Here is a 27,351-nt window from a genome sequence, read left to right as displayed (position 1 = left end):
AAGTATATATTTTATAATAAAAAAAGAATTATCAAAATTGGTTAACGTGATTTTCAGATATTCACCTATTTGTCGCGCATGTACATAATGCAAATTTAAGACTTATGTCGTTTTCACATGGATACCATCATCGGAAAAAAAAAATAAAAAAAATGGGACCCCACGGGAAGCACTACCTTTCAAACAAAAAAAAATTATCAAAATCGGTCCACCCAGTGAAAAGTTATGAGGTAACAAACATAAAAAAAAAAAAAAAAAAAAAAAAAAATACAGACGAATTGATAACCTCCTCCTTTGGGAAGTCGGTTGAAAACAAAGTCGCTTACCGCTGTCTGCCCCTATTTATGCCTAGTTCTTTAAAACGACACAACAGATTTTAATGCGGTTTTTTTTTAATAGATAGATTGATTCGAGAGGAAAGTTTGTGTATATATTACATAGACTGATAATTTTAGTTGTTTCTAACGTGATTTCGTAAATAAACAAATTATTTATATATTTACTGTCAGTACAAGCAGATTGGAATCATTTTGGTGAATTACTAAACGTTAAGCTATCATCGGTCCGTAATGTGTATTCTACCGCGAAGTTTCTAAGAAGCCTCAAATATGGATGAAAAATATGAAACACATTAATCAAAAATTGAAGATTGCGGGTTCATGCTCGGGTAATTTGTGTAAATTAATCTCAAGCGAAACGGTGAATGAAATTATCGTGAAGAACCTGCCTCGATTGAAATTCTACCAGATGTTTTATACGTTATACCAATCGGACATCGCATCTGAATTCCAAATTCCATCCGTACCAGTATGTCCGGAAATATACAACAGCTCAATTTTTAAGCTATTTCAGACTCTGACACCAACTCTGTTGATTCAACTTTCGCCAGCAGTTTTCGTACTGACTCGACCTTAAAGGAAAGAGCCAACTTCTTCCCTAACGCACCCGCAAGTTCTTGGACATGCATGGACAGTGGTACTTTCCATTAGGTGAGCTGGTTTGGCCAACTATTAGAACTAGCGCGCACCGGTAACTTTTGTCACGGTGACTGTCTCGTGACTCTTGTCGAGTACATGAATATATATGGAGGTGCGCGCACGTTACGACGTGATAATTGGGTGACATTTGTGTCTACATCTGTATATATTCACTGTCTTGACAAGAGTGACGAAACAGTCACCGTGAGATAAATCACCAGTGCGCGCTAGTTCTTACGTTAAAAAATGTGTTATTTGATTAATTATATTACACGATGCGCACATAGGATCATGAGAAACAGAAGAAAAGCCATAAGCCTTTTCAAGGCCAATTAAACTCGACTAAACAGTTCACTTACATAATCAAATATTAACAATTTTGTTAGCAAATTTCACAAGCAAATGTATAGAATTTGTCAGCGTGAATATTTAAAAGGGTCAGTTGCTACTTTGTTTGTAGATACTCCTATAACAATAGTTTTTCCAAGACTACGCTTACAATCAAGTACAGGATGCTCCCCCTCCCTGTGGGCTCCAGGCTCCAGGCTCCCTGTGGGCTTAACGAAGTACAGATCACTTGTAACTTTTTCTGAAAGTGAAATTAAACGTTCCTAAAGTTTCACTAAATAATAATTCTCTGATACAAATGTTAAGAGTTTATTAGACGCTAGTTTCTCAGCTCGTCCCGTCTTCCCACGTGTGGACATAAGTTTTTATATTATTTTGTTGCTTTTTTCCCGATATGTTTAACAATTGAGTTTGAGTTTGAGTTTGAGTTTCACATAATTAGTTTATTATTTAATGAGGACCATGTTGTGAGTAAAGGAGGAAGGGAGGATGATGACCAAAGAAACGATGGATGGATTATGTGAATAACAATATCACTAGAAAATGTTACTTGCGAAATGACGTCAGAAAGAAAAGTATGGAAGATACGCTGCACCGAATAATTGGAATAAGAGCCGGAGGATAATGATGAACAATAGTTATTATGTTACCATTAACTAAGATGGTAAAGCAACTCATGAATTAGGTTAACAATACAACTCTTTGGAACTAGATGTAAGTTTTGGCAGCCTGTTTATTTTGGATATGAGATGCTGGAATCAAATCTTAAGTTAAAATGATTAATATTATTTGGGGCTTTTTGTCGAAAATTCTCAGGCTGAAAGTCCATTAGTCTAGCTAGGTTAGGTTAGTGTGTATACTTTCGTGTCTCGGATAGTAAAGCCCTCAGTCCTGCAAATGTACTCGTGGTAATCGTGTGGAATTTCATAAGATTTCACTCCATGGGATTATGAGAGTTAAGGAATATTAATTACGCCTATATTTGCACAAACACTATTGCACTATAGTATTTCCTCCTTGGTTGAATGGCCTCCTTTGAGATACAAACAAATGACAGGTATTTCTCTCATTGTAATTTCCTTTTTACTTATAAGAACGAAACATTAATCATATCGTATGTGTGAGTGTTTTGTTTACGTGCGTACGCGTGCCATGCGTTTGTGTTAGTATACGTTGTTCAGGTTATAGAAAAGTATCGTTTCAATCCTGTACAAAATATACCCGACCTCACAACGGGTGAAAACTAGTACATATATATAACATATGTTATCAGACATGATGACATTCGAAATATAAGACTAGTCGGTCACTTTCGTAATATCTTCCGTCATACTTACGTCGCCAGCATATACAATACGTTAAAAAATCCTAATTACACTGTTTGATGCTCCAACATATATATAAAGTAACAGCCTGTAAATTTCCCACTGCTGGGATAGTTCTCCTCTTCCATTAAGGAGAGGGCTTGGAACATATTCCACCACGCTGTTCCAATGCGGGTTGGTGGAATGCACATATGGCAGAATTTCAATGAAATTAGACACATGCAGGTTTCCTCACGATGTTTTCCTTCACCGCCGAGCACGAGATGAATTATAAACACAAATTAAGCACATATATATAGTGGCGCTTGCCTGGGTTTGAACCCGCAATCATCGGTTAAGATGCACGCGTTCTAACCACTGGGCCATCTCAGCTCTCAATATATACATAATTTATTAATAATATTTATGGATACATACATATAAAATATTGCTGTTTTTATAATGTATCTTTTAGTATCTTATATGTAGTAAATGCAGTTCAAATGACGTACAATGACAGTCAAGCAGGAAACCGTACGTCATTTGAACAATACGCAGTGTATGTGACAATCAATTTTGACGTGCCGTGACAAGGACATAACGTCAAAGTCAACATAGTATCTTTTATATATCTGTGACGTAATAATTAAGTCCTGATCGATACTATTAAAATTACATGTATTGGATATAATCAGAATTATTATAACTATTAAAAATATTATATGTTGAAAATGAGAAAAATGTTATATTGTTGGCAATATTGTTACCTTAAATATATCACATTGTATATGTAAAAGATAATAAGCTATAGGGATAGAACAAGTGAATCAAAATCAAAGATTTCTGATTCAAACCGGAGTAAGCACCATGCAGTTTTCATGAGCTTAATTAGTGACAAAAAATAATTTTGATATTCGTAATTAAAAAATATATATATTGAGGAAACATATGTCAAATAAAAATCTGTCACAAGTATCCAATCTCCACCACCACTAATCCGCATTTTTTGAAACTCAAATTACTTTATTCAACATAGAAGCATCTACTTTAGAGTACCACATAAAAGTAGTGTAGTGGAATAAGCTCTAATCTCTTTCCCACAGAAGTCTTGGCCTATCAACAACAGTGACACTGTTACTTTTAAAACTTATATTTTTAAACACAAAGCCGGTAATTATTCATCCATATTTTTTTACTCGTACTTTAATTGACCCGTAACAAGTAAATTATATACACAGAACCGCGAATAATGAACATAAGCACACAAAATTATAATGAGAGGCCCAAAGCTAAACTTTCCTATTACCGTTACGTCGAATAAATTTTCCGTCGAACCGGTAATAAATCAAAATGGCGTTTACCGCCCATTACTTGCCCGTGTTAGTTCAGTAGAGACAGCCCTGACATTCATATGTTTAATATCTTGCTTCTATTGTATATTACAATCTAGCCGTCTCGTTTTCGCACGCAAAAATAAGAATTTAAACCTTGATAAATATCAAATATTAACGAATAATAACAATCGCGAATATTTTAATAAAAGTTATTCTAGAAATAATTATGTACATTCATAATGATTACCAGGAAAATAATTATTATATAAAACGGGGCTAATCATTGTTTTAATGAAATTAGAATAATGTATCTCAGAAATAGTTTATATATATTCGATTTTCAAAAATTTAATAAAAAAAAAAATTAAAAATATATTACAAAATGAATATGTATTTTAAAGACAATACTGGGCTATCTAAAAAGTAAAAATATTTTCATTGTTAACAAAAAAAATCGCTGTATTTCTTTCGCCAGTTACTCTAAAGTATGACGTATTACTTTTCAAACCGTTGGTAGAATTTTGACACTCTATAAGCAGGTAAATACTTGTATATTGAATAAAAATTTTGACTATAAGTATCGTGCTAAGCTGGGAGATTACTCTTCCTTTAATAAATCTTATCAGACGCCTCATGTCGTTTTTCAAATACATCTTGCCTAAATATCTTGTAACATCTTTAAAAATATTGGTCCAATTTGCGAAGATTTATTTTTATAAACACGATTATACCTGTTCATTTTAATAAGAAATTATACGATGTTACATGTAACGTAAATAGATTATTTATTGCAAGTTTTTAAGCATTTTTTTTACGTTGATGTCACTTCATAAAAAACATATATAGAAGGAAAGTAATAGAAATAATAAAATTAAACCTTCTTTAACGTCAACGTTTGATAAGATTGTGTAATCATTTGGTGGAAGGGCTCTGTGCAAGCGCGTCTGGGTCTAGCCGGTCCCCCGGTTTAGGCGGTATCTATACCAATCAATCATTCAATCGGTTAAGATAGAATACATGAGCTGAGGTGGCCCAGTGGTAAGAACGCGTGCATCGTAACCGATGACTTTGGGTTCAAACCCAGGCAAGCACCACTATATATATGTGCTTAATTGTGTTTATAATTCATCTCGTGCTCGGCGGTGAAGGAAAACATCGTGAGGAAACCTGCATGTATCTAATTTCATCTAAATTCTGCCACAGTGTGGTGGAATATGTTCCAAACCTTTTCCTCAAAAGGAGAGTTGAGACTGATTACTTTACTTTTATATATATTCTATCGTCACGCAACAGTACTCAAAAGTTGTATTCCAGTTTGAAGAGTGTGCAATGTAAAAAGTATTATACACATGTATATAATTCCATATAATCTTTATGATATAATTATTTATATGGAAGTAGTCGACAAAACATCCCGTTCGAGCGCTGAACACAAAACTCGAACTGCTACAACAAAACTTTGTACAGGACTTGTAGATATCAGAGCGTCTTTGTGCAGAAAACTTCGCTACAGCATACATCCATAATTTATAGATAAGTCTGCTTTTTGATTTTGAAAAGGCACAAAACCAATAACAAGTTCAGCTTAAGTTATTTGTAAACTGACGAGGCTGCTCCTCACAAAACATGGCACAGTTGTGCTTGATTATATGTTATCTGTGCTACGGTGTATATTATTTTTAATCTGTTTATAATATAGTGTGCCTGCATTTTTTCCAGTATTATCTCATTAATCTTAAAACAATTATTTTTTGGATAAAATTTTTTGTTCAAACCAAATCAAAATATTACTAAATATTAACAACAATTTGTGTTTATAATAAAACTCGTATTCATCGAATTTGTCGGTTAGAATTCTGCCACATGAATAGTAGTGTGTTGGAAATATCTGAAAAATCGTGTAGAATAGGATTGGCATTCGAATATTTAGAGTGTATTATTCTACTTTTATTTATATATTCATTAATAAAGACAAAATAAAGTTACATGTTTACGATATACGAAACGTATACATAGATCTCATGCAATGTTGCTTAAGTTACATTTAATAAAGATATTATTATCATAATTTATAATATTATGGATGGATTTGCTCTTGTATACTGTATAGGTTTCTAACTGATCTCACTCTGTACTGACTAAGTACATGGTTTATAGAGAGAATAACATTTTAAAAACATATATTTTAAATAGTCTACTCTTACAACGGATTCAGATGACGTTAACCTATTTTACTCTACTGAAACCTAACGTACTACACCTATGTAGTTTCCGACTGCGCGAAGTCAATATATCCTTCCTGAATTCTATTCTGTGATAAGATGTCGAATTTAACTTTATCATAAATTATAAGGCTCATGTTAAAAGAACCATTACTAAATAAAACTTATGACTGTTCCCTGTTTCTTTAATCCCTGTGTTCTGTTCTCTGGGCGAACAAATCTTTAGTAGATTTAATTAAATATCACAATTCAAAAGCACTTATTTGAGTATACTTACGAGTAAATACATTTTACTTGATTATCATCAAGTAAATATGTACAAATGTCAGTATGTATGTAATGTCAGGTACCACCCAATTCATATCTTCTCCCACTAAAAACAATATTTATCTTGTTCCGGACTGAAGGATGAGTGACCCAGTGTAATTTTATAGTTACACTGGCTCACTCACTCTTCAAACAGCATAAATACACCTAAATATAATACACCTAATCTAAATATGACATAAAACATATATTATAATGTACTTAGATTATAAAAAAAGAAATAATTAGATGTAAACACTATATATATATATATGTGTGTGTACATATATATTATATAGAGTATAAATAAATCAAGATTAAGATATCTCAACCTTATTTCACGCTCCTATTGCTCTGCGCTAATAATAATTTCTTTGAATACTGTCAGATCTGAGTATATTATTATAGCTAAGATTTATTTATTATATTTGATTGAGTTAATATTTTTATTACAAATAGATAGATATACTGGCAAATGTTCCTGGTAGTAAGTGGTCACCACTCGACATTGGTACTGCAAGGACATAGTATCCAGTGTGCCTTACACTTATTTCAAAATAATGTCCCGCTGCGGCTTCGCACAGGTATTTTATATAAAAGTAAAGTAAAGAAACAACCTGTAAATTTCCCACTGCTGGAATAAGACCTCCTCTCCCTTTGAGGAGAGGATTTGGAACATATTCCATAACGCTGTTCCAATGCGGGTTGGTGGAATACACATGTGGCAGAATTTCAATGAAATTAGACACATGCAGGTTTCCTCACGATGTTTTCCTTCACCGCCGAGCACATATATATAGTGGTGCTTGCCTGGGCTTGAACCCGAAATCAACGGTTAAGATGCACGCGTTCTAACCACTGGGCCATCTCAGTACTGTATTTTATATGAATCGTTATATTATGACCAAATTCTACAAAATCATTATAAATTGTAGCTTATGTGTAAATCTGATGTATAACCTATATTAATGTAAAATTTAATGCAAATCCGTTCAGTACTTTTTTTCGTGAAAACGTAACAAACATTCGTACATCCTCATAAACTTTTCCATTTATAATATTAGTAGGATACACTGTGTACATAATATTTAAACCTATTATTGTTATTATTAATATATTTTTATCATGACATGTACGCGCTACGTTTCTATCTTATTTTCTTTTCGTTTCCTTAAGGCTGTCTGGAAGAGATCGCTGTCATTGCGATGCGGCCGTTTCTTGAACATCCTTGTGTGTATTTCATTTGTCACAATTGTATTATTTCGAAGTAATTATTTGTACCCTGTCTGTGTAGGTACCACTCACTCATCGAATATCGCCTAAGAATACTTATTAATATTGTGTTCCTGGCAGACAACTACACATACAAGGGACATACCATCTCATTTTCCAGGAATATTGGCGCATTGGTCATGTAATATATGTATCAAATTTACAGCGCCAACGTCTATGAACATTGGTGAAAACTCCCCATTTGCCAATATGCCGATTGTTTAAATATAGCATATATTATAGAACAATTAATAACGTCATCAATTTCATAATTCCTTTTATATACGGGCGGCACATTTTTATATTAATTCATTTCTATACCATATTCCCGCATACACTTGAAATAAATCGCAACGAGTATATTTCACGTGGCAACATTTAAATAGTCACAACAGATAATGAAATGTTCCAACAAAATTAAAAAAAACTAACGGCAATATCTGTTTGATATAAATACACTAGCGACCCGCCCCGTCTTCGCACGGATGCAATACTGATACTATATGCTTTGTCCCTGCATTTTAAATCCGTAAAATCTTCAAAAATACTCAATTAATTTACATGCCGTAAAGGGCCACACTGACTTAACTTAAGTGCACAATGTATTTAACTTAATTTGAAGGTACTTAATTCATAACGGTTCATTCTGAATTGCTTAAAATCGCTTTAAAAAAAGTTAAAGATAAAAAATGGTATCTACTAAAAAAAAACCACATCAATATCCGTTGTGTAATTTTAAAGATCTAAGCATATATTGGGACAGACAGCGGAAAGCGACTTTGTTTTATACTATGTAAATATTAGTTGAAATAACTCTTTAAATATATGATCAACTAACTCATGTTGTGTATTTGATAAGCGTGTAACTAAAAGGTACATACACAAACAAAATCTATTACAATATTGTCCCACAAATTTCACCACTGAACCGGCAATAAATCAAGACGACATCCTCACCCATTCTACCCTTGTGTACGAGAGACAGCGCTGACATTAATCTGTTCAGAAATTTAAGGGTCCACGAGATGCTTTCGTTTGCAGCCAATGTTTAAAATATACTTTGATTGACATTCTCTATGCACTTAGTATTGTATTTTAAAAGATACCACAAACACCTCTTTTGTCTTTAAAAAAATATTCATTTAATTTTAGGAATTATATTTAATGCCTTTGCGTTAAAATTGAAAAAAAAATTCAAGCTTTACATAATCTGTATTTATAACGTACAATTAAATTAGAGAAGTTAATATATATGTATATTTTAATTATTAATTTATCGTTTTTAATACAGTTTAATAATTCACAACGTAAATTCAAAACAAGGTACGAAGCGCCGATTGTCAAATAACGTCAATTCGGTAAATTTGAAATGCGAAATGTAAAATGGAATAAAAATAAAAAAAGGCAATAAAACGTCTGCTATTCTCCCCAGCGACACTCAGACTCGTGATAAGAATGATATATTAATAGTATGAAAAAAATAACGATACCATATTTTAGTAGTTGTTATGCGAAATTGTAACATCCTACCTGTAAATGTCGTACAAATGTAATAATGGCACCCTTAAGGGGAAGGTTTGGAGCTTTGGAGTGTACACTGGTTTTCATAGACATGCCATTCCCGGTCCCAGCTTCAATTCCGGGCCGAATCGCTGAAGAAAAACTTCATTCGTTTTTTTATGTTGTCTTGGGTCTGGGTGTTTGTGGTACCGTCATTATGACGTCATTATTCTGATATTCCATAACACAATTGCTTTAGCTACTTACATTGAAATCAGAGTAGTGTATATGTTGTTATCCAACATTTATTTATTATTCGACCAGGTTGCTCCATTGCGGTGGATACTCATGAGGCAGAATGTCATTGAAACTAAGCATATGCCTCACGATGTTTTCCTTAACCAGATAGACCAGTTAAGCACATGTACACCAAGATTATTTTTTTGTAAATGACAATAATATCCTGGAACATACATGCATTAGAAAGTTATTTAGCGAAATTTATTTTAATCCATTTAACCGTTAAGAGTCAAACATCGAAACTAAATAGTAATTAGTTTAAAATAGACTATTAAACCGTCGCAACTGGCTATAGGTAACATTACATTTATACAGCTACGTGACCTTTAGTGACCTGTGAATTTGTCGCACAGTTCTGTCGTATCTTTTTGAATTATACAAAAAATAATATACTTTATTTTCTTATGATTTTAAGTATGTAATATGCACATATACCTTTATAACATTGAGGACGGGAATCTTCCGCAAATTTCTCTGTTTCAAACTTTAGAATGTATTACTGTTACTGAGCTTTCATTTTGTATAATATAATGCATGTTACTTAAAGATCTTAATAAAAATGAATTTATTTGATGAAATGTAAGCAAACGTGTTTCCAACCCGCTTAGAACAGCGTGACGTGATTTCTTCCAAGCTTATTCTACCGCTCTACTCATCAATTCAAGAGGATATTCTTTATGGAACATTTCCAGAGCCGAGATGGTCCAGTGAACCGAGATGGTCCATTAGTTAGACAGCGTGCATCTTAACCAATGATTGCGAATTCAAACTCAAGCAGGCACTACCGAATGATCATGTGCTAAATTTGTCTTTATAATTCATCTCGTGCTCGAATGCGAAGGAAATCATCGTGAGGAAACCTGCATTTGTCTAATTTCATATGTGTATTTCATCAACCCGCATTAACCTTCGCAAAGGGAGAGGAGGCCTTATCCCAGAAGTAGGAAATTTACAGGCTGTTGTTGTTGTTTGTTGTACATATCCAGGCTGTTCTTAATATCTATAAATATTATTTTCAAAGAATTTTCCGAAATTGAAATGAAATTAATCTAGATCTTACATAATTGAAAAAGTAACATAATATAAAAATAGAAAGTATTTCGACAATAAATTTTCGTAACGTTGAATTTGGGAATTTAGTTCCATAGGTAATGTGGACGTCGCTCTGAAGACGTTGTCCTTCATCTACAATTATACAGATGGACTTACCTAGAGACTGTAACACAATGAAAACAAACCGTCATCTTGGCTTTAGGTAATCTATTAAGCGGACGCCATATACACTCGAGAATTTATACAGAGAGTATATACTAGTACATATGTTGTTTCCTTAGTTATTGTAACATACCTAAACTAAAATTAAATTGACTTGGTGGTACCACTAGTCAGCTATTCTTACGAACAATACTTAGATTTCTTATTTTTTGATTTGAACGGAAACTGCGACAGTGTTTACCAACATGATAACATTTTTTATCTCCCATAATTGGGAACATATGGCGGTGTAATTGGTAATATTTCTTGCAACTCCAATTTCTATGCATAGTCGTGACCATTAATCAGGTGATAGTCTACATAATAAAAAGCGCATCCCGTATAGATGTTACAAATCAACGGTAATATTATAATTAAACCTTAAGAAGCGCTTACTACGCCTCGTGTAGCACCCACCGGCAAACTATTTGCTACGGATGTTTCGAAGTAATTCCGTCATCTCTGTATTAAAGCGAGCCATTTAATTTTACACATTACACGACGTCAAACGACTAAAATTACACGAGATGTACTTATATGGAAAGCTACCAACAATTAAACACGAGCTGCTCAAACAAACAACAATTACACAATATGAACAAAGCAAATATAGTTTTAATGCGCGCCAGGAACTATCAGACCATGACACAGCGCTACACGATAATGTACTTCCTGCTTTACCCGGCTGGCATATGTAACGTTACCCGGATAATACTATACAAAATATTATATACAACAATGGCTGGCTGGCTCAATTAACTGATAAAACTTAACAAAAGCAGATGTAACTGGTCGCGACCTCGATAGCTCGAATTTCACTGGCCATTGAAAATTCCGTTTGTTGAATTTTTTTTGGCGGACGAATAAAATATGCAACAAAATCATATTGGTCAGCCCGTTTAACCCATTCGTAGCGTCGTTACAACGATTCATTTTGGACTCGTTATAGCTAACGACTTCAGTCGAATTGTTCGTTATTTATTGAACCTCTAGTATTTATAGGATTTTCGTTATTTAATCATTACATAGTATAAAACAAAGTCGCCTACCGCTGTCCGTCCCTATGTATGCTTATGTTTGGTGGAATACAAAATCTTTAAAATTACGCAACGGCGTAAATTCTAGCTACATAAGTGGGATACCATGCATTCAGAATTACCGGTGTAAAAAGCTTATTCCAATTGTGCCAGTGTCCACCAAGCTCTTTATTAATCCTGTAGATGACCATGAAGGTGAAGATAAGGTTTAAAGTTTTATATATTACAGAGACCTTCATTTTCTTAAAGATTCCCATGTCGTATCGGTTCAGAAAATCCGCCGGTAAAAGTTCGTTCCACAAACCAAAATAAAATCTTTAAAATCACGTTTTTAGAGATTTTCGGACATTTAAGTGATGCGGATGATACTTCAAATTCTGACGATGTCCGAAGGTGAAATTCTACAGAAAACTTTATGCAAGATAATTATATATGACACGTAATCAATAATTGAAATTCATTAAGTATAAATTGACATCATGATGATAGTCCTAAAATAAAAATGGGATTATAGTATTAATGAGATTAATGGCACGGTGCTTCTCTGGGAAATAATTCAATTAGCGCGTTAATCCAGTTTACCTACTTAGGATAACGAACTGTTCAACACATACTATTAGCTTGCAAAAAACTGCGGCTTTGCTTGTTTATAATAGAACCAATATTCTTTAATAATTTGGTATACAAATATGTTTATATATAATAAACTCTTAACAATTACAGTATAACAATAATAATATATTCTTCTAATCGGTTTGAATTTGAATTGAAAATTGAAAGGCAATCTCATACGTAAAACTGAATTTTCTTGCTGTCAAGAATGTGTAAAATTCCTTAAAAAAACCCAAAATCACTACCCCAAGTCGTCCCGAGATTCAAATCTTAACCCTCGAGATACGTAATCCAAGAATCAGATACTACACCACAGTTCCACATATCTAAAAATAAACTAGATCATCTTACAATATATTTATTTTATCCAGCAAGTACATTTTGTTTCGTTGGTATTATTCTATTTTTTTATTATAGTTAAACATAAGAACAACAGACAATAGTATTTCTCCTTTCTCTATATCCTCAGTAACAATATATTATCGTGCCAAATGAAATAAGTCCTGCTTCCACAATGGAATGGTTACATGAAAAACTATTTTACATTTCGCAGGCTAATGTTTGTGGAAATAAACTTTATTACTTTTGTCTTATAGATCTAACTAGTTAACTCGGGGCAGGATCGCCATTTTCTTTTTTTAACACAGAACTACAAAGAATATTTTCGTATTTTCTACGTCTCTAATGATTAATTAGTTAATTAGAAGAGTAATGTTTTATTTTAATGGAAATTCGCTAGTAGATTCCTAGAAGGTTTTATTACGTATTTAGTGATCTGGGCCTTTTGTGAAGCTTGAATGGAATACAAATCACAATGAATAGATGGGAATAATATGACAATAAATTTTTTTATAACAGCAATAGTTATATGTATTTTGAAGTGATAACTTCTTATGGGGGGGGGGGTTAAACTACTTCGTTACGTAACGCGTTACGGCACCAATCTGACTTCCCTTTCTCTCACGTATACGGTAACGGGAGGTACGCTCATTCTCTCTCACTCTAACCTGCTAGCTAGCCGTATTTCGGATAATTTAAGTTATGATTTCTTCCCAAAACGCACACATACTTATTTTTAATACAACACAAATACACACACTTACATATTAAGAAGTATGTATATCTAAATAATTTATTTGTTACTATGTAGCAGAAATAAATGAAACTTTATAATTTTATAAATAAAAACAAAACGAGAAGATAAAGACATTTTATTTTCCGTTCACGTCTAACGTATTCAAATGAGACACTTAATACAAGGGACATAGAGTTCATTATCATACAATTTGCGTATGTCGGTCCACTACAAAGAATTATCGCTACATTTAGCCCCTGCCACTTAGGAACGAAAGGCTGGTATATTTTTGGAAGTGCTTTTTACTTTTTAAACGTCCAGACGGTGCTTCCGGCATTTTGGCTTGGCTACTTATTATCAACACACTTTATAATATTTTAATTTCATATTTAAAATGTTTTATAGCCAACCATAATATTATGTAATCTCAATTTGCACTTTTATGAAAATTATATGAATTACTTTACAAATAAAAAACAAATTACATCAATATGATTTCTGATGGAATGTTTCAAATGACCTAACTGTTATTGGTATAGACTCCGGATAGATAGGCTCAATTTTTTAACATCAGCAACCTTCAACTTTGCATCACGAAGAGCGATAAGGGCGTTTTCTTGTTTTTGTAAGATTATCCATTTCTATTTAAATAATGATTTGGCATGAGAGCTTTGTGCAAGACTGACTGGGTAGGCATCACTCACTGATCACATATTATACCGCCAAGGAAAATTCTTAGTATCGTTGTTAGAGTGAGTGAGCCAATGTCACTAAGGACACTTTAGTCATAACATCTTAGTTCTCCCATGGTTGGCGGCAACACATTAGTCAATTTAAGAACTGGTTAATATTACTTATGACACCAATATCCATGAGCAGTGGTGACCACTTACCATCAGGTGACCCATTTAATCGTGAACTTACTGGCATAATACAAAAAAAAAACTGTAGAAGTCGGAACAGCTCGTCATGCAACCCCGTCTTACTAAAAACCACCCAACATAAACCAATACTATTTAAGAATCCTCTATAATTCTAACAATGCCAATGTTACTGTCAAGTGATACATTTGGCAGTGTTCCAAATTTAAATTTAAAAAAGAACTGTATACTCGCGTTTTTATAGATATGGCATATCATAATATTAACTTTTAAGCGAGTTAGTATTAAAACGGCAACATATAACCGTGTTGTTCTCTCACGCTAGCTGTAGGTCGACAGTTTGATACCGTTCAGTAATTGCTTGTATGGTAAAGGCAAATGTTTGTTCGATTCTAAGCATTGTGTGTTCATCGTGCTTCAGATCAGGAAATTCTTGTTAGCACTTAAACGCTTTAAATAATTTGTTTGTGCATTAACATTATACGCTTATTTTAAATAAGTTATCATCAGAATTTTGATTATTTTTCGTTTTTAGTGCAAAGGCGCATCTTAGCATGTTTTTTAGCTTTTTGATACCAAATCTTCTTGGGTATACTTTTTCTGGTAAATTGATTCCCTGTGGATAGTTAAGGTACATGTTCAATCGGTAGATGCTCTTAACAAAAAATCCCTTTTGTTCTAACGACCATGTGATGTGAGATAAAATATTTATTTTCTATTCTGTCGGAAAATAACCAACGCTAAATTATTCGTAGATAAGTTCGAAATATAAGTAAAGTTCACAATGAAATATAGATTCGACCTATCATTTTTAAAATTAGTTCATCGTTTTAAAATAAACTATAAGACCATAAAATATTGGTTAAATGTGAATATTGGATCAAAAAAGTGGATCCGAAAAAGAAATCATGAAATTAATTTTTGGAAACAATTTATCACACTTAACAGCAACACAACACATAACCTTTAAAAACATTTTACTTGAACAAGATTCGAACCGAAAACATTACAGACTTTAAAATGACCAATGCACCAACAAAACAGTTTACCAGACAATTACCTAACACAATTTTCGATTTGCATAAGTTTACATCGATGCGAGCTCGTTAGACACACACACAAGTCAACATCACAAGGCGCACCCCAATCAGCTGCGCAATTTAATGGCATCCAAGCCATAGTGTATCTTAGAATTTAGCATTGTATAAACCAGCTAGTTCATTAATAGTTTTAATCACCATTGGTCTAGTGGCTTGCTTATACGGTTCTAAATCTGGAGGTCCTGAAATTTTTCAACGATAGTCCGTTTATAATCGTATGTTTTAGGGAGCACATCTGATGGTCCTATGCATGAACACGCTTCCCATCGGAATAAGACAATCAGAGCACAAAGAGTAAATCTGTGTTTGTGCAGTTGACCACAATTCCTAAAGATTGGTCACCAAAATCGGTCAAGACAACTTTAATTTTAATTAAACTAAAATAAGATTTGTAATTCAACAAACAAATAATAACTTTACATATAAAAATAAACAATGAGATCATATAAAATTTGAGCAGGTAATACCAAAATATTTGTATGAGTTTGCGGACCATTTAACAATATGAGGTGTTATGACTAATATTTACTGGCTGTAGCATATTGTCGCCGTGACTAATGGTAATGGTTTCAGTTACCACCTACCACCTGACATGGAATTTCATTTAAAGAAGCAGCTACAACCCAAAACGCTTACTAATTTTGTTCGCTCATAACTCATGTTTATGACAGCGATATTTTTATAGCTTTAAGCAAGAACCATAAAAGGTGATTTATACAGAAATGCGTAGCTTTACTTAATTCTGAAACTGTATAATTTAAGCATTTATTTGTTGTAATATAATTCTACTTGATTGAAATATATTTAGATATTCAATAGTTGGAAGATGTTGGTCTTGCCTTTGATTAATGTTTTAGACGTAAGAGAGATGAATGATTGAACGGGTCATTTCACCAAATTAATATTTCATTATGATTACTAAATGATCAGATAAATAATCGGATCAAGTTCGCTGCTCGACGAAGGTCTCTCTTACTTCCTTCTTCATGATATTCTGATTTATTTCAGAACAAAATTTGGTCTTACAAAATTTGACTAATTCAATCTACTTTACCTTTTCTACCTATTACTTTTTCATTTATAAATTAACGAAAATAGTTCATTTATTTGATAATACTAAGAATGTATAAATGGGATGAGAATACGTATAATTTCAAATACAAGACACTTAAATGTAAAAATATCAGCTAAACAAACGTGCTACAATTTTGATAAGAATTGTTTAAGCAATATCAAAGTCTATTAATCTCAAAAGAATAAACAACAGCCAGCCAAGATGGCCCAGTGGTTAGAACGCGTGCCTCTTAAGCGAAGATTGCGAATTCAAACCCTGTCCAGCACCATTTTGATGTGCTCAATTTGTGTTCATAATTCGTATCATGCTCGGTGGTTAAGGAATCATGTGAATACCCCAACCCGCATTGGAGCAGCGTGGTAGAATACTCCAAACCTTCTCCTCAAGTGAAGGCCTAGCCTAGCTTTGGGAAATTTACAGGCTGTTAATATATGTGTGTGTATTCCAAACATAGTGTATTTAAAGTAATTTTCTCTTTTCAGGAACAATCACACAAGTCGTACCGTCCGCTAACGGTACTCACTTTCCGATGGAACTACGCAGTGCATGGGCTGCAGCCAGCTGGCTATCATCTCGTCAACTTACTACTGCATGCTCTCGTCTCCTTGCTGTATTACAGGTAGGCATATTGTTAACAGATTATAAATACCTCTTTATAATTATTATTTAATTCACTAGATGCCACCATAATTATATTATGGTGGATATTTAAATTACAGAGATAACCGGCAGTCCAAAAGATTCCAAAATATAGTATACGTCATATTTTTACATAATCCGTTTTACCTAAGTTAAAGTTCGGTATGTGTATTCTACCGTGAAGTACCGGCAAGAAACCCAATACTTACATTTTCCAAAAATTGAAATATACAAAGTCTTATAAATAAATAAATATAAATAAATATGAGACAACATCACTTACGTTACATTGATTTCAATGTAAGTAGCTAAAGCACTTGTGTTATGGAAAATCAGAAGTAACGAAGGTACCACAAACACCCAGACCTAAGACAACATAGAAAACTAATGATAATCTACATTGAATCGGCCGGGAATCGAACCCGGGACCTCAGAGTGGCGTACCCCTGAAAACCGGTGTACACACCACTCGACCACGGAGGTCGTCAAGTCTTGTAACGTAGTGTTCATGATTTTTTTTCAGATTCAGGTTCTTAAAAACGTCTTTAATTGGTTATTCAATTCGTGCAATTTTTCAATATGGAATTCAAATTTCAAATTGATTTTGAACATTGTAGCTATTGAATTTATAGCCGTGTATGCTATACGGCTATAGATTCATGAGAAATTTCAAATGTCGAACTGGGTCAATACATATCACATCATCGCGTCGAGTTTTTTCTTTCTATAAATTCTCAGTAGCAGACCGAAGTTAGGAAGTTCCGATCGAACTAAGGGTTATTCAATTCGTGCAATTTTTCAATATGGAATTCAAATTTCAAATTGATTTTGAACATTGTAGCTATTGAATCTATAGCCGTGTATGCTATACGGCTATAGATTCATGAGAAATTTCAAATGTCGAACTGGGTCAATACATATCACATCATCGCGTCGAGTTTTTTCTTTCTATAAATTCTCAGTAGCAGACCGAAGTTAGGAAGTTCCGATCGAACTAAGGGCCGGAGGGAATAGAGTGTAGCTCTGTTGCATTATTTGATTTTAAAATTCGAATTGCAGAACATACATATTTTTCTTTAGATATTGGATCTATTTCAATAATATTACTTCAAGCAACATTATTACATATAATATAATTTAAAAAAATATATAAACGTACAAAAAGGTTCTGCTGTTGGTTTAGAAATACATAATATTGGTTGAAATTTTGTACAATCATATCTCGGATCATATACTCGGATATTTTGCCCATAATAAAATAGATTAACTATTTTATTACGGGCAAATATCCGAGTTCCAACTCTGTCTGGTTATGAAAATAATTGTTATAATTTAAATTTGATGAAAATGAAAGTTGATTCTCTGCAACCCCGGCTAGCAGCAAATCATTAGACAAAAACAATAGAAAAATAACCTTCGTAATAGTAAGAAACTATTTTAAATAAATATTTGTATATATTTAAGGACAATCTTTATGTTTATATTTTCAATCCTAGAGTTTATTCTAAAAATGCTTTATGAAAGCACCATGCAAATAGCATGCTCGATCCCGATCAGATAATGCTCTGTGTTTCGGTTGATTGGAAGGGAACGGTGCATCATAAGCTCTTCCAATCTGGCTTATCGACTGATCCCATTTTCCGTGATCAATAACAAATGCATCTATAGCTAGTCATCAATATAAAACACCTAGAATTTATCGATAGAAAACGTTCCATAATCATGTTAACTAAACAAAATGAATCAAAAAATTGAAAATGACTCGACTCGACTGATCTTGATATATATCTATTTTTTGCGCCCTAAAAAACTATTTTTTGTTAAAATTGAGTTAAATAATAATATAGTATAAGATTTTATTCCAGTATTTCACTTATAAATCAAAAATGTAAGTGAAAAGGATTTTAAAATAAGAAAACATGTTATATAAGTAAATTTAATTGTAAGAAAAATGTGTTCATATTTTGTTGTAAAATGTCACGAACTCTTTCCTTGTCATATTAAAATGCAGAGCTTATATCAATTTGTGCGGCTTCAACAAATTCATGTACAGGCTGTATTATAATATATTATGACAGAGTTGTAGTCGAGATGGCCCAGTGGTTAGAACGCGTGCATCTTAACCGATGATTGCGGGTTCAAACCCAGACAAGCACCGCTGATTCATGTGCTTAATTTGTCTTTATAATTCATCTCGTGCTCAGCGGTGAAGGAAAACATCGTGAGGAAACCTGCATGTGACAAATTTCATAGAAATTCTGCCACATGTGTATTCCACCAACCCGCATTGGAACAGCGTGGTGGAATATGTTCCAAACATTCTCCTCAAAGGGAGAGGAGGCCTTTAGCCCAGCAGTGGGAATTTACAGGCTGTTGTTGTTGTTGAGTTGTATGAGAGATATATGACTAATACTATAAATATGTAACCCTGTTACCTTTTGGCGCTTAAAACGCTGGACCGATTTAGATAAAATTTGGTATTTTGACAGTTGGAAGGACATAGATTACTTTATTTTTATTTCACCCTTCAACTACGTAAAATAAGGATAAATAATTGTGCGCTAAAGTTTTATTAAATTCATTAATTATGTGCCCATTTTCTTGTTTAGATAGTGTGTCCCTCACACACGCATAATATCGTGAATTCGTATTCCATCCTTATTTTTTGTTAAATCCACATTACTAATATGGAATAAATCACTCAAAGAGGGACTCTCCTCCACGTCAAATTAGTTATTTAATAACATAAACAAAACATCATTATCATTTTTTTATGATTTTGCTGCCATTACTCCTCATCTCACGAACACTAAGACACCTTATAAGCACGAGTATCACTCATACTAACAAACGGCGAATAATTTAGAGAAATGCGCTTTTGTGATTAAATAGATCTATACTAAACTATCTCAGATCTTCCAGTCCATAATATACATTTATGATGCGAACACCAGACTTACTATTCAAATGAGCAATTTAGAGTATTTCAAATGTGGCGCAGGTGTGTCTAAATACGATTATGTTACCCATTAACGATTTAACACCGCCATCAAAACCTAAAGCCTGCTCGAATAGGCTTATACAAACACATACATAAAATATTATCTTTTATATACAATGTCAAATCAATGTTATGTAAACCGTTGATTTAATACAGCAACTAATTAAGATTGTTTGTGTACTATTATCAATGTAAACACAGCCAAAAGTTCGGAAAAATATGCTTAACCTGCCTCACCAGCTTTCGGTTTGTCTAATTTTTTAATTAATTTTTGTTACTATTGTTATCTTGAAAAATATGGAAGCATTACAATTACTGACACAAATTCGACAAACATTTCGAGGAAATAGTAATATTAAAAAACAAATGAAAAATTAATTCCAATTCAAATGTCAGGGATTTAGTAAGAAACTACTAAAGTTAATTTTAGCTTGTATAGTTAACAAAGTCAATATGTAAACGATCAATAGTATTTACCTACTTTGTATGATGATACAAAGTTAAGTCAAATTATATCCATGTTGAGTAGTTATCGAACTTTGTAAGTATACAATTTTTTTTCGGGCAAAACTATTATTTGGTGCCATCAGCCAAGCGTGATTTTAGACTGTTAAAATTTTTCAAATCGGCCTCAGATGCTGATCTTGAAATTAGCACGTTTGAAAAATCAAATCATAATATAATCTCTAGTTCACCGACTTCTAAAAAGCAGGTTATTAGTTCGAATTTCATTATATTTGAATGTGTGCTTAATTTCGTACGTATATGTTTGTGTCTTATATGTATGTTTTTCCACGAATTGCTCGAAAACAAAAGGCCTTTTGAGATATTGTTTTTTAATCTATGTAAGGTACACTTCAACTTAGGGTACAGTGCAAGTTTAATTAAAATCAGTCTAGTAGATTCATAGATACATTTTTTATTTCTAGTTCTGTAGCTGTTTCTAATTTTGAAGTTGGTTTAATTTTTAGTAAATTATTTATAGTTACTTAAATTTAAAACACTAAAAAGTTAGTAAAACTACAATGTCGTCCTATCTGATTTGCGTGCTTGATGCGTAAACACAGATGTAATCTCTGCTCCTTTAGTCTCATCGTCGATGAGAAGGCCAATCTGACACGATCGAAAAGAGTTCAATCTCAGGAACAATGGCTGTACGTGCGTTTTGAAGCACGGGAATATACAGACTTACAACTTCTAGACTCTAGGCTAGAAACACCCAAAAAAATTATCTGGGAATTCAACCTAGGACCTCACCTTGAAAGTTTAATGCGTTTATATAGCTGTTCGATTAATTAAAAAATAAATAAAAAGAAAAGATTATTTAATGGTAAGTGAGAAAAACATTTTAATCAAACTAATAGAACGTTATCAATAAAATGTCAAACATTACAAATCATGTTACGTGTGATCAATATGTAAATATGAGACGTTTAACTTGAAAGAAAGGGACAGAATTATATGTTAATCGTATGCCTGAAAGAGATAATAAGATATATTGATGTTTGAGGGAAAATGTTATGATTGGTAAATGGGAGGAACGCTTTAGAAGGAATGATGTAGTCACAATTGTGGACAGGTTGAAATCTTCATTTAATATTATTACGATCAACGCGCTCATATAATTATGGATAGCAAAGAATTACTGGATTTATACTGACGAGGGACTTTTTTAACGGCTTGTTTGCAATATATTATTATTAGTATTTCATAAGTCTCGACAACGAATTGGAGCAGCGTGGTGGAATATGCTTCTTATCTTCTCCTCAAAGGGAGAGGAGGCCTTAGCCCATCAGTTAGAAATTTACAGACTGATACGTGACGAAGATGTACGTAATATTCCCAAGTATAAGTCATATTATGTCATAATTTTTGTCACATTAAATTCAACAAAACAATTGCTTACATAATTCATAATTATAATAAAATTAACAATAAATATTTTTCCTATTAAATGTACGTATAGTAAGACGTGGATTATTATCTAAACTAACAAATCTTTATTGTATCGCATAACAGAGAATGCTTCCAAATTTAAATAAACTAAGGTTCAGAGATTGTCAAAGAAGGTTTTAGTATATCGGAGAGAGCGTGCACAGTTTCACCCGCTTAAATTTAGACTGTTGCATAACAAACTCGATTTCCTATTCCTGTATCTCATTGTTTATATTTCATTAATTTCAGTGCCTAGTGTGCTTCGAACACTTGTATAAATTAATTTAGAAATACGAATTAATCAATAAAACTTAGTCCAACAAGTTAAATGATAGATATTTCATATTTGCGTGAGTCGAAATTAATTAATATTAAAGTCCAATCACAGCTGCGTCGTTAACCCTTAATTGTTAATTGAATCGGGAAACTTTTAATTGTTAGAACTCAATAATCCAGTCATTGGGACAGGAGCTGAAGTCGTCTGTTTAATTATTCAGTAATCGCCTGCTTTTGGCTGTATTTAGTTATTTACCCGGGAACAACACTGCCGTTCATTTTTTATTAATACGGAATGAATAATACATATGGAATATATTACCTGAAAATAATTGAAACTGTACAATTTAATAAATAAAAATAGAACATCGTTTCAGAATAGCTTTTAAGGGTAACTCAACATGATGTTGAAAAGTATTAGTGCCTATCAATATTTCCTAAATGTTGCAAATACTTCAAAAGCTTTTCCTAAGCACAAAAGCCTCTCCTCTTGAAAGGCTTAGAGCTTCTTCAACGACACCAATTAATTGTAGAAAACATTTTTCATTCCTTATGACGATTACCCTATACGAACACAAACTTGTAAAGTCGGTTTTTGCCCAAGTCTGACCTTGAGTCCTCACCACTGGGCCATTGAGGCTAGCTTATTCTACTACTAGTAGTCGCCCGTGGCTCCAAATTTCAAGTGGTACCAAATTTCATCAAATTCAAAAATTTAAAGAGTGACAGACAGACAGATAGACAGAGTTACTTTCACATTTATAATATTGCATAGAAACCGGCATGTGTCTGATTTCATAGAAATTCTGCCACATGTGTATTCCACCAACCTGCATTGGAACAGCGTGGTGGAATATGTCTCAAACCTTTTCGCCAAAGGGAGAAGAGGCCTTAGCCCAGCAATGGGAAATTTACAGGCTGTTGTTGTTATTATCATAATATTAATATAGCTTTAGCTACTTAATAACATAGCCTAATACTTAATACTAATTAAGACAGATACACAAGTGTCCGCCAGCTCGACTAAGCCAGCTTATGTTATTTAACGAATTTAATTCAATTAGCGACAATCGAGCGATGGTTATTTTAAAACGAAATCAATAATTTAAAACCTTTATAGTACCTAATAACTATTTCGGTCGAACAATTTATACGGACTTTACTAGAATTAATTTAAACGGGGAAATACATTTTATATAATGATTTATTTCACTCGCAACATTACAACGTATATATTATGTAGCGGATGTTAGTTCAACATAGAAATGAAATTGGAAATATATTTTTACAGATATTTTGAAAAAATCATTCGTACATTATTCTAGATATCGATTGCTGTGTTGATAGCGATATCTTTCATAAATTAAATTAAATTAAAATGTAAAACATAATCACACTAAAAAGCCATAAATCTAGAAACAATAGAATATCATGAAGCTTTGTGCAAGCTTTGCCAGCGTTGTTCAAAATTAATTTCGAATTAACAAAAAAAACTACTGACTTTCTTACCGATTCCTATGGATTCCGAAATAGTGGAAGATTCACTAAATATAGTTTGTTAAATGACGATTCAAAATGCTTTTAAAAGCCTACTTAGTACAGAATATTTTCAATTTGATCTTGCCTGTAGTGTCATCCACTATACAAAGCCAAGCACCAATGCTTAGTACTGTTGTATGAGGTGTAGATAAAACAGGAAGACTCATCATCAACGGTCGATCGTGTGATAAGCATGGCATATTCATTATATAAAATGTAGAGGGAATGATTTCTTTACAATTTTCATTATTGTACGAAAAATGTAAATTTCGGTATCTGTGGTTCTTTAGCATGTGTCATGCGGGAATCCATTAAATTTTAATGAGCTTCGCCTCTGTACGAGTTTCTTATTATCGCTGGGATTGAAAAGATACGCCAGAAAACTAGAGCTCCTACTTCAAGCATTTTTGTTTGAAACGAAGACGCAGCACGGTAATCATTTAACTACAAATACCAATGTATTTCGTGGAAGGACCAATCAGATAATGATAAAGCGCGTTATAAGAGTACTTAATTTATTATGGGATATAATATTTGGTGGTACGATGGCAAGGCAACACCCACTTATTATATATTCTAGATTCTAAAACAACAATAATTGTGTGTGATTACTGATGATTGAAGCAGTGTAGATAGTAGCACAATGGTCATAACATCTCAACTCTTAACGTTGGTGACGCATTAGTAAGGAATGGTTAAAATTTCATAGCGTGCTGATATACTTCGGCACGGTGACAACCATCAGATGGCAAATTTGCACGCCCGCAGACAGATACCGTAAAACAAAAAAAAAGGTACTATAACTATAAGATAAATATTATTGGCTGAGTTTCTTTCGTAAGTTCATATCAGGTCAGGATTTCCTACTGTTTCATTTGATAGCAGACGATTTTGATGGATTTCACCCACCCATCCACAATCCGCGTCTTGGCAAACGTAGTATAGAACGTCATCAGGCACGGTGGACGCAAGGCGGCAGGAGCTGGATGCGAGTAGCCGGAGAAAAACCACAGTGGCGTGCACTTGGAGAGGCCTATGTCCAGCTGTGGACAAATCGGGCTGATGATGATGATCCACAATTCATTGAAATAAGCACCAAATCTACTTAAGAGAAAAAAAAAGACAGAATACATTTACTAGCACTGATTTAAAATTATTCGTTCCATAATTATTTTCAGCTTTATATAAATAAAAAGTGGAATACTATTTAAAGTGCAGTGGCAAAATAATGAGACAACTTTATCTGTGTCATTCCTTAATAGAACCTTTTAGCTTATTAAAACTACAATTAGGTTTGATGTCAGAGTTTTAAATATAATAGTTTCAAAAGTAATTAAGTTTAATTTTAACTCACACAAATGAAGTTTACGCATCGATTATTTAATATATGTTGTATAATAGTAGCTTTGTTGTCCGAATACAAATTGATCATTATCTAATAGCAGTTTTATAAATGCGAAAGCAACTCTGTCTGTGTATATCACGCTTTATCACGACCTAAAAACAAAAAGAAAATCGAATTTGCTGAATTTTTATATAAAGCAAGCTGGTATCGAAAGTGAGGACATACAGTACTATTTAATGCCTGACGACAGGCCCCTAAAATGTAAGCGAAGCCGCGGCTGACAACTAGTGTCTACTATAAATTCGAAAGCAAATTGATTTTACAAATTAGAAGTAACCAAGGAATAAATAAACAAAAACAAATGGAATGATAGGATATGCTGACTATTCATATTACTTTATTTTCAAATTGAATATATGTAAATAATAAAATTGAAAAAAAGACCACCGAATTTCTTTCGCTGGAGCTTTTCACGACATGCCCTGTCGTTTTTTCTTTTCCGAACTGGTAGTGCTTAATTTAACAATCAATAAGTAAGTGTAAAGCTTCTATATGGAATAAACTTCAATATTGAATATATGAATTGGAGTTTTAGTTTGAGACTGAAATGTGGACAACGAAGCTGATTTGATCCAGTAGCTCGAACGTATGAATGTCAGTCAGAAGATGCTGGATTACCATCCGGATAAACGTCGCTTTTTTAATCAGAAATATATATATTTTTTTATATTTTTATTATGGCAGTTAGAGAACTAAATATAGACAGACATGAATAACTATCAACAAATCTTCTTACGACTTCATACGAATAATATACTTCAATATATTTATAGAAACTGTTACTGTCGCTTATCTATAATAGATAATGATCGCTGTACTGGTGAATCTCAAGGGAGACTAACGAACACAGGACGTATTATAGTTCACAAGTGTGAGCACAAGAGGTGTACTCTGTATTATCTCACTTATAATACAATGTGACAGCAAATTCGATATAACATGAAAAGGTACAGGACTAACACACACACACTTGCAGACTCCGTGTTACCGAGAATTTTACGACAGAAATTTCCAAAAAGTTTTTATATCTTTTTTTAGGGCGAGAATCTTAGGATCTTCGACTATATCTCTAACTGTTAGGCAGTTTAATGATACATATGTTGTCTTAAATTTTTTTATAAACAGGTTGGACTATTTCTTCAGACATGTTAAGCTATAAAATAACAGTCTGTATAATTGCTAAGAGATGACGTCATCGTCATTTTTGGGATATTTTGCAGCTCATCCTCGCTACTTCTTTAAGAGTTGATGGAGGCACATGTATTAAGCTATACCTAAATATAATCCTTATATATATTGATTATTATAAATATTTAGAACTAGTAAATAAAACTTCCATTCAAAGCAAGTATGATATACTTAACAATAAAACAATTTTAAGCTTTGTACGCTACGAGAGTGAAAATAGTTGTATTTGTTCAAAGTATTCGCAGCTCTGAATTTTTAATTTAATAAACGTTACAAGAGCTCTTAAAATATGCACTAACTACACAGTTGCATGTAAATATTTATGAACAACAACTAGCTTTCAGTGGTACGGTACTCAGCTTACCAATCCTTTAGATACTTATTACAATGTCAGATTATAAAACAAAAACGAATACAGAATGAAAATTATGAATTACGTGAGTTGTAATTATTTGTTAATACGTGAACTAAATTAATAATTTTGAGAGCCGATGGGAATTTGTATTCACTTTTGTTGCTTCTCTTCAATGTTCCAAGCGCTCCATCTACCTTGCTTTATAATCTGATATCTCTATAATTACGTATTTTCTATTTCCAATGAATTGCCAACGCTATTCTTTACATTTTATATAACTTACTAATAACTTACTTTTCCATCTAATGTAATTACCGTTAATTAATTAATGTTTTCTTATAAATATCGGACATCATCTCTTACTCTGATGCACTTGCACTTGTGTTATAATCAGAAGTAACGACGGTACCATGACA

General features: G+C 32.9%; 1 protein-coding gene across 1 annotated transcript in view; it reads left to right on the top strand.

Annotated features, from left to right (window-relative positions):
* LOC124544303 (protein O-mannosyl-transferase Tmtc3) overlaps positions 1-27,351 on the top strand; it is a 200,019-nt gene that overhangs the window by 140,594 nt on the left and 32,074 nt on the right. Inside the window, exon 2 of the mRNA XM_047122784.1 lies at positions 17,080-17,216. Within this exon, the coding sequence (XP_046978740.1) occupies positions 17,080-17,216 (137 nt within the window). The remainder of the gene's footprint in view (positions 1-17,079; positions 17,217-27,351) is intronic.

This window comes from Vanessa cardui, chromosome 4 (assembly GCF_905220365.1).
Source record: "Vanessa cardui chromosome 4, ilVanCard2.1, whole genome shotgun sequence".
In the NCBI taxonomy this organism is placed as follows: Eukaryota; Metazoa; Arthropoda; class Insecta; order Lepidoptera; family Nymphalidae; genus Vanessa; species Vanessa cardui.
Note: the sequence above shows the minus strand (reverse complement) of the source record. Positions and strands in the feature narration are given on the sequence as shown.